The following is a 9,755-nucleotide window of genomic DNA, read 5'->3' as shown; positions in this document are numbered from 1 at the left end:
GATCGGAGAGAGAGAGTGTCTCGAGTTGTGATCCGGAAGTTGAGATTCCCAAGTAAGGACTTCGCGTCCGGGAAAGCAGAGTTGTTGTGCAAGAAGAAGACTCTAGAAATAGACTCTGAAAAGAGTTGCAGGGATGCCATGCCCCGAGTCTGGAAGGTGAGATCCAGAGGCGAGAACCTTGATTCTCGAGGATTTGGAATAAGAAACGGAAGTTCCTTGGAATAGGGTTTTGCCCTAGGAATAGGAAGCCAAGGCTTCCAGGAACCATCAAGTCTTATTCTAGAACGAACGTGGTAATACGTTTGGTTCAAGTGCTTGTATAGACTTCTCCTCAATAATAAAGATACTATTACGGGGGGGAACCAGCCCATCTTCCTTCCCCAGTACTGTGTCGATCTTCTCACTCTCTATCTCTCTCTCTATCCATTTCTCTCTATATCCTCTGGCTTCAGTAATAAGTGATAAATCCTATTTATCTGAATGTATTTTATATTGCTATGCGCTCCCGTTTGTGATAGCTTGTCGCGATGGAAACACGCTCCGTAGGCACTTCTTCGCAAGGGAACTCGCACATTGGGTCCTGGCGACAACAGGTACACTTGGGGCAGCCATGGGCATCACCGGCAACGTCTTGTTTGCGGCTGAAATCTGCAAGCAGCATCTCCTCCTTGCGAAAACTTGTCTTCTCTCTAGGAGAGGGCGTGTGATGCTTTTATAGCTCCCTGGCCACAGCAAAGATAGCAGAGCACTGGCTGCCCGCATAGAGATCGCGGTTGTCTTCTTTTTTTTTTCCCCTGTTCTGCCAAAAAAAGGGGGAGAAAACACTGGCGGATCTGTTGCCTTATTTATCAGATGGTTGCCCACTTATTAAGTGGGCGGCCGGCGTATTTTAAAAAATAGTCAGAATCTGCCCAAAAACTCAATAAAACCTTATAAGTTAAAAACAATGCTTTCACAGCACTTCCCGGATGCAATCACATGCACAGTTGCAATGCAGACATAGACTTCCTCGCGGGAAAGCATCTGATTTCCCGAAAAGCAATCCTGCTTTCTCAGAAAGCATCTGTTTTTCCTCAAAGTTCATCTAAACGCATCTTCATTCAAGTGCTTTTCCTTGTACACAATTCTAGCACAGTTCGGAATTTCCTCCTGACTATGGATATTCCTTTTCCGATGCACCCGTCACCCTTGTGACACATCAAGAATACATAGTCCTTTCCTACCAAACTTACGGTACAATCTCCTTCGCGATGCTCTATGTCACCCATCCTATGACGCATCAGAGATGTCTGTTCCCGGATGGTCGGATACTTCTTCGCGATGTTCCCTGTCACCCATCCGATATGATGCATCAGAAGTACCCGTTCCTAGTGTCCTTACAAATATTCCCTTTCACAGTGCTCCCATCATTACTCTGAATAGGAATACTCTGTACTCGGAATCCGGCTGTCTCCAGATGAAAAACCCTCACTTAAAATTCCAATAATTCATTTAGAATTATTTTTCCTTGGTGTTCCAAGCAAGAAAACCCTCACTTATAAATCCAACAATTCATTTAGAATTATTTTTTTTCCGAGAAAAAGATCCTTCTATTAGTTAATGAAAACTGCCCATAGGGCTACATCCACCTCTGCAAGAGAGGGCTACAACAAGCATGATGGGGAGACTCTCCCAATGAAAAAAAAGCATATATACAATGGGGCTAAATCAAGAGATGGGAGGAGGGAAAAGCCACACAGGTGGACAGTAGTGCCATCTGAGCACCCCCTGGACCATGGTGTAGAAAGGCCCAGGGCGCCAGAGTTGAAGGAAAGCCTCGCGGCGCTCCCGCATGCGATCGGAGCTGCCCTGTAGTCCCTCAAGCTGTCCTCTGAGAGTATGGATCAGCTCTAGCCAAAAGTCACGAACAGTCTCTGCTGGTGGCACAGGGCGAGCCTCAAAGATGCGGAAACAACGGGCCCGCCAGATAAACCAGAGAGCTAGGCCGCTGATGAGCTCCCAACACTCATCTCTCTCACTGCACCACTCCTGTGGAGTAAGGTCTGTAGCAGGCTGGAGTGTAGGTCGCCCCCCTGTATCACTATCATCCTGCTGGTGGAAGATGGCTCAAACTGAAGTGCCGGGCCCGTGAGGGTGGACCAAGCTGCTGTCCCCCAAGTGAACTGTCGAGCCGTGGAGAGGGCAGGCATCAGCCGAAGAACTCGTAGCCACACCTGTTGGGCCGAGGGACAGTCCCAAAGACAGTGTCGCTGACTCTCCACCAACTGGTCACAGGCTGTACATGCGGCCGAGAGACCACTATGCACAAGCCAGCTCCCTACTGCTGTGGCTCTGTGTGCAACCAACCACTGGAACAAAGTGACGCGCCTCGGCTGTCTGGAGTCCCACAGCCTCTGCCAAAAAGCTGCCAAGAACTCAACTGTGAGGCCCTCCTCCTACCAATGACGTGCTGCAGCGGGGCGGGCCTCTCTCTGTGCTGCAAGTATATGACGTCCAAGCCGAACAGTGTATTGAAAGAAAGGGACTCCTGGGCGGTCTGCAGAAGAGAGGGGGTCCCTCCAAAGCCACTCACCAGGATCCCACTGTACTCATGCCAGTGGACAGCACTCCCAAGCCCATAGCCTCCAATGTCCAGTCTCAAGAGCTGCTAGGTCAGGGTCTATGATGCAAGTCCTCCCACAGATGCCCACAACTCGGATCCTCTGGAAACAGCACTCCGCTACCTACGGGGCCTCGACTGCAACTCGCTGTAATCGTCCCCCACCCTGAAGCTCGAAGAACAGGGCTGGGACAGTCTCTGAGCAAGCCCTGACTGAAATGAGAACCTCCAGTCGTGTGAAGGCTCCCATCCACCAGGGTGCTACTGGCTCGAGAGGCGTGAGCCACTCAGCTGGAACTGACTCTGAGATGTCCTGACACATGCTCTGAACCCCTCTCATGCCCTGTAGCTGGACAGCCTGCACCTCCTCAGACAAACCTGTGAACTCTAGCCAGTCACCTAGAGAGCGCGCTGGACATGCTGCCATGGGACCCCAAGAAACATGAGGCCTACTCCCAACCAAGTGGCCTCTCTGAGTGCTAACCATGGGGTTCCAGACGAGGGGCTGCCGTAGGCGCTCCTCCATGCACGTCAGCTGTCTCTGCTCTAGGCCACGCCGTAATAGCTCCCAAGAACGAAGCAAACTCACAGCGAATCGGTCCTCCAGTCTCCTGCTCAAACCAACTCGGCGCAACTCTGTAAAGATCCATCTGGTCGAAGGTTGCCAAGGGCCTCCTGCCTGAGGCACCCTGGCACGAAGCCTCTGCAGCAATAACTCCTTCCAAGGCTCCTCGCCTGGAAGAAGTCCTCTGACGATGAACTTCCCAAGAAGGGCTCTGCTCTGCTGTGCTGGATCAATGATCCCAAGCCCTCCCTGAGAACAAGGAAGTGTGATGACCGACCAAGCCACCTTGGCTCGGGCAATCTGAGTGTCGCGACCTGACCAAAGGAAGTTCCTGATCAGCCTCTCTACCTGGCTGATGCAAGAACTCAAGAAGATCCAGCAAGAAGTGATGTACCACATAGTCGCCAACAACACCTAGTTGGCAACTACTACTCTACCAGCCAACGAAACAATTCATTTAGAATTATTTTTCTGTCAAATAAAGCCAATTTAGCAACAGAGAGATACACGAGAAAGAGAGAGAGAGAAGACACGGTATGTCCGGTCCGAAACTCTCAAGGGCCCCCTTGCTCTGTTGCCAGAGCACGTACTTTCTTTATTCTTGCACAAATGCTCATGCAATGACTCAATGCTGAGATGTTGATGCTAATTGCTACTGATGCTAGGTACTACTGGTTCTATGTCGAAGTCGATGACGGCGATGACGACGACGACTGCGACGAGGCTATGACTGAATGCCGAACTCCTAGCGAGGTCGGTGGTTAGGGGTCTACAACCACGACGAGGCTAGGGCTGAAATCTGCAAACGCTCCAAAAGCTGAGAACGCTGGCTGCCTTGTGCAGAAAACGCTGGTCATGAATGTTGAAAACACTGGTTCTGCTAGGTCAGGGACACCGCGGAGAAGAGGTGCTGAAACGCTGGTGATCTGCCCCAGAAACGCTGGGCCTGCAGGGCTTTACCGATGCAGTTCTTCTGCCCCTTCTTGCGCCACAAGGGCTGCCTTCATAGGCTGAAAATTCTTGGTCGGCAGGCTGATTAGACTCCCACGATCTCCTTATTAAAATGCTGAAAATGACTTATAACTAAGTGCCCTGCTGGGGGTGGTTCCCACGCGAGAGGTTCATATGCAAAAACTGCCTATGCACAACTGTGACCGGCCTAGACATGCACGTCCAGCTAGAGGCTCACAAAGGTGCAAGGCTCAGTCCTAAGCTACTGGATCAAGCTAGATTGTGGCAGAACATGTCCACGTAGCGTACGTCACACTCACACACACACACACACACACACACACACACAGCCACCCAAAATGCCCACAAGTGTATAAAGAGAGACGAGAGTGAAACCTTGGAGAGAGAGAGAGAGAGAGAGAGAAAGAAAGAAAGAAAGAAAGAAAGATTTTTAACGTCTATGTCAGGCCGAAATCGGCCTATGAGACAAATCAAATGTACATGGCGTGTATGTCATCCGTCTATCGGAAAGACAAATGAAACAAAACTGATACAAAACTGAACTGAATGTAGGTAATGGAGTATCTGAGGAGGGATGGGGCTCTATCTCTAGGGGTATATGCATGTCTATATGCTCAAGGTAGTACAATCATGAGAATGCATCAAGCTCTCTAGCTCCATCCTGTACAAATGGGGGGATGTAAGATGTGGTACATGGGCGGGGCTGGTGCCAAGGCTACCCGGATGAAAGCTGTCGGGTCGGCCCTCATCTGAGCTACTCGCTCCTCAGTGGCACGGCGCTCCCGGGCTCGGATCTCCTCGATCTGTCGGTGGTGGGAGCTCATGCCCCTGTAGCCTGGGACTCGTGGTCGTCGTCTAGCTCGGTTCACCTCCGCCTGTGGGAGTGTCACTCCTCTCTGAGTATCTGATGAGGTAGGGGTGGCAATCCTCTGAAAGAAGTCTGTGAGCTACGACTGTCTCCCCTCTGTCTGTGTAGCTGTGCGTGGCTGTAGTAGTGTGTCCCGATGGCTTTGTATCTCTAGTAAGAAACGTCCGAGCTGTCTCTGATCTCGAGAGTCCATGATCTCTCGGAGAGTGGGCTATCCTCTGAATAAGGCCTCATACCTGCCTCTGATCTCAGTGTATGCTCTGCATCTACATACAAAGTGCTCCTCACTCTCCACCTCCTCTGTGCAGGCTCTGCAGACTCGCTCCTCCCTGGGAACACCAGTGTGTCTCCCGATCTCAATCTCTAACCTGTGTGAAGCCACTCTCAGCTGACCAATCGCCACCCGTGAGCTATGTGGCATATATGTGTCCATATAGCGTGGTCTCTGTATGAACCCCCCAGACAATATGGTGAGAAACTGGTCTCTGTAATCTGACATCCTCGTCCCCAAGCCAGGTGACTCCCAGACTCTCCTAGTGTATAGCTGCCACAGATCCTGTCTCAATACCAAGTTTCTCTCACTGCGAGAGAGGTGAACAGATGGTGAGTGGGGGTCGTACTGGAATGGTGGTAGGCTCTCCATGTCAAGACCGTGTCCCTCAAACCATGCTCTGACCTGTGAGTACCAAGCTCTCGCATGCCCACTCTCTGATAGCTGTATAGCTGCCTCGAATGCTCTACGAGTAAGTCTGTCAGGAGGTAGCTCTCTCATCCTCTGGATGAAGCAGACTGTCTGGAATAATGCCTCTACAACCATAGGTGGTGTGGCGAGCTCGGCTCTAATAATGTCATGTGGCACTGTCTTCTTGCTGCGGAGCAAGCGTGAGATCATACATACCTGTGGCCTCTCAAGCTGTGTCCACTGGTCATCTGTCAATCCTGGTGCCCATACTGCCGCCGAGTACATCAGGGCCGGGGTGACTAAGGTGTCAAAAAGCCAGCCCTTCGTGCGGGGCTCCTGAAAGTGTGCCTGGTGGCATCTCCGCTCTAGCATGGTCAGAGCTGCATATCCTCGGGTGAGCCTGTCAGCAGCAGCCTGCCTCATAGTGAAGGGTCCTGGTAGGCTGGTGAATGTGATGCCAAGATAGACATAGGAGGTGACTACATCAACCTGTCCTCCTGCTGCTGTGAAGGTGGCAGCGCTCCTCACTGCACTGGATGTGTGAAAGATCATGACCTTGGTTTTGCCAAGGTTCACAGTCAACCCCTTGTGTGTGCTGAATTCGTCCAAGGCCTCAAGATGGCGTTGCAAGCCCTCGGGTGACTCTGAAATCAACACAATATCATCAGCATATAACATGATGTGGACCGGAGTACCTGCCAAGTCGCTCCCCTCTCCCCCTGCTCGTAGTATGTAATCGGAGATCTCGTCGATGTAGAGCCCAAAGAGTGTCGGGGAGAGTGGGCATCCTTGCTTAACACCAATGGTGCTAGCAATGGTCTCTGAAAAGCCGCCTGGGCAACGAACTCGACCCGTCACCCTCTCGTAGAGAGTATATATGGCCCAAACCATCTCTGTCGGTATCCCAATGCTGTGAAGGCGCTGGAAGAGTCTCTCGCGTGGGACTGTGTCAAAGGCCTGAGAGAGAGAGAGAGAGAGAGAGAGAGAGAGAGAGAGAGAGAGTATATGCTCTGAGTGCAGAGTCTACCTAGAGAGAAATGCAAGTGCATCAAAATTATACTCGGGCGAAAAGATAATTGATTGCAAATAAAAAGTGACAAGTAGATTTTCTATTCCAGAAAAAAAAAAGTAAGAAATGTTCTTTCTCCTAAAACAGAACAATGGGAAATGACCAGTCCATTTCTTCAAGGAGGAAACTGCGTTTCTTGTTACTATGCGGCCGTTGAACCTGAGAAGATCAACAATAAAGAAATATTTCAAGGGGTGCCTAGTTGAGGGGCCAGTGCACCTGGATGTGGAACTAGTGTCCCATCTCAAGTGTTAACTTCTCTTTCACGTGTTGGAGTATTTTAAGTGTTGCAAGTATTTAAAGTATTGCAGATTTGTTCATGTTATCAAGTCTCTTCCCACTGATTTCTTCCATCGACACATGGTGCCCTTTTTAGTTACAATGGTACTGGTGTCAGATAGTCAGCTGGTTGCTTTCTACCAAGCAAACGGAACCTACCTACTATTGATGCTATGGAGTAGGAACAAAATACGATGACAGAAGGGGATAAAGATGAAGAGTGAGCGAAACGCAGAGAAACTGAGAAATTGTTTCAGAGGAATATATTTAAGATAGCAGAGGAAGAGAGAAACAAGGAGGTAGTGCATTAACTGTTTGTTGGCAGGTTTGACCAGCATTGACTAAGGCTTGAAATTTCTTCTTCACTCTTTGTGGCCCTCAGATCCCAATCTTGTTGTGTACCACGGCTCTGAGAGGGGGTGTTACGAAGTTTTGGAGGTCATCTCCTTGGTTTCCAATCTAGATCCAGTGAGTGAGGACTTCTTATGCTCGGGCTTGTGAAGCTCTACTAGTGTCCATGGATCATGTGGAATTTACAGTTTTTGTGCAATAGGGCCACTGTGATGCCAGTTTTAGAGGAGGCACCCTATTTTTATCTGTGACCTTTCATATTCCCCAGATTTTTGGGGCATGGGGCCCTACATAGGGGAGGGGGAGAGGTGCCCCCTAGATGGCAGTTATGCAGAGCCTTGTGCTCACTTGTGTTGCAGAGTGTGCCCATAGGGCTTGTCCACATTCTCACTCCTTTCTCTCTTGAGTCTCTCCCCCGTGCTCCCATGTCACCACACCAGTGCACTCTGACAACATCATGATGCCACAGTGATAAGAAGATTCTCCTTTTGCCCAAACATGGGCTCTTGGCAGCCACATGTGTGGAGCCTCTATGAACATCTTGTCGTGCATGCACACATCCATTACATTTGCAGCATTCTTACACTCATTACAGCATGCAAGACTTGTAAATAACCAAAAAAGGTCCCACACAGAATCTGTAAAAGTACTGAAATTGACTTATAAGCAAATATAGCTTCAAAGGAGCAAAAAGAAGCTGTTACATTCAAGATTCGAGACCTGGAAACAAAGAGCGACGATCTGAGTGACAGTGTACATACACGGAGTTTGAATGACACGAAGTGGCTGTTGCACGTGCACTAGGTGAAGCGTCCCACTACCTGCTACCATGAGTGTTTCTACCGTCCATTTGAGAGCTTGAACACTGCTTTCTCCTTTACCCACTGCCACTGCAACATCGGGTGTTTGAACTGGTAAAACATTGTCACATTCTTGGAAAACCTCACACATGATGTCATCATTGACCAGCAGGTCCCTTTCGTCTTGCACTTTGAAAGAGTTCATGTTGCAACTTCAACAATTCAATTAAGCGATAATAAGCTGAAGCGAAGCCTTAATATCACATGTAGCTCTGCCCCATGAGTGAGGCTTGATCTTTGAACAGTAATTGCTTCCTCTACCTCCTACAACTTGAGCTTCCAATTATGCAAAGTGTTGAACATTCTGAATCAGGTGACTCCGGTTTTTTTCGTTGAAGTGCAAAACCTGAGTAGTCCAAAAATCTAATGATTATACCATCTGCTACCAGGTAAAAAAATTCTGCACAACCAGCTGGTTTCTCTCAGGCTTGACCTTCTTCTTCTCATCTTCATTCTACACATACCTTTGGTTGGGCTGTGTGATTTTGCCAGAGTTTCCCTGGTTCTTAAACCGTATATTCAGTTGTGAAATATGTCTTCACAAAATCCTAAAGACGATTGCAAAGTCTGTCAGGCTCCACATGTGGGCGAAGCTCTACGTTACGTGTGAAGGCAGAGGCGCGTAACCGAGGTAACGCTTGCATCTCTCTCTCTTCTACTCTCTCTCTCTCTGTGCGCCGGTGTGCATGCGCGCGTGGGTGAGAGTACGAGTCACTTATCTGCCAGTCCCTTGAAGTTGGCAAGCGAAAAGAGCATCAGATTCTGAGTTCCTGGCCTCTCGACCCGAGCTCAAAGCTTTTGTAGACAGTTTTCTCTCACCAACCTCCGCTGTTTGTCCTTTACTGCTTTCCATCCATGCAAATATATATATATCTGTCTATTTGCATGTGACCCATCTCATGACTTCGGCAATTTCAACCGGGGACCCCTTGCCACTCCCCTGGGCCTTTTGCATGGGATCAACTACATCGGGCATCAAGGTTGTAGTTCGGTAATAACTAATCTTGGGATGCCGAGATTAGCAAGGGGAAAAACTATATCGCGATGCCATGCCTAATCTCGAGACGTCCCACACTCTTGTGCCCTTGATTTGGACCCTCGTCACTAGGGTTAGGGACCTATGTCCTACTATTATACCCACGTGCATCTTCTTGTTTTAAATGTGAGGCCACAGGGTTATGAATCCACAAACGTAAAAGATAATTTCTAGATCTCGAAATTAGTTTTTAAGATCGATGCACAAGATCAAACAACGAGATGGGTCGCTTTTTCTTAGGGACCATTTATCCCATGCACATGACCCCGTGGTGGCAAATAAAGCGAAGGGGGACCTGTGGTGGTTGGAGAGTCCTATGAGTCATCGATGTCTAATTATAGGTACCCCCTATAAGAGAGGGGGTAAGCGTTGGGAAAGGCTCATGTGATTATGACATTATATTTTCTCACACACGTGGGATTTTTTTTTCTTGGAGAGAGGGTCGCGCGGGGGGAGGGAGGGGGGGGTCATAAT

At 49.2% G+C, this 9,755-nt stretch overlaps 1 protein-coding gene across 1 annotated transcript; it reads right to left on the bottom strand.

Moving 5' to 3' along the window:
- Positions 1 to 4,545: 4,545 nt before the first annotated feature.
- LOC147416620 (uncharacterized) lies at positions 4,546 to 9,368 on the bottom strand. The gene is made up of 2 exons (XM_086508215.1): positions 8,147 to 9,368; positions 4,546 to 6,330 (listed from the first exon to the last, which is right to left on the bottom strand). The coding sequence occupies exon 2, from the start codon at positions 6,236 to 6,238 to the stop codon at positions 5,216 to 5,218; it is 1,023 nt and encodes a 340-aa protein (XP_086364341.1). The 5' UTR covers positions 6,239 to 6,330; positions 8,147 to 9,368; the 3' UTR covers positions 4,546 to 5,215.
- Between the last annotated feature and the right edge of the window lie 387 nt (positions 9,369 to 9,755).

Source organism: Adiantum capillus-veneris, unplaced genomic scaffold (assembly GCF_014529385.1).
Source record: "Adiantum capillus-veneris isolate H3 unplaced genomic scaffold, ASM1452938v2 Hic_scaffold_744, whole genome shotgun sequence".
In the NCBI taxonomy this organism is placed as follows: domain Eukaryota; kingdom Viridiplantae; phylum Streptophyta; class Polypodiopsida; order Polypodiales; family Pteridaceae; genus Adiantum; species Adiantum capillus-veneris.
The sequence above is the reverse complement of the archived record's forward strand: the minus strand, read 5'-3'. Positions and strand labels throughout refer to the sequence as shown.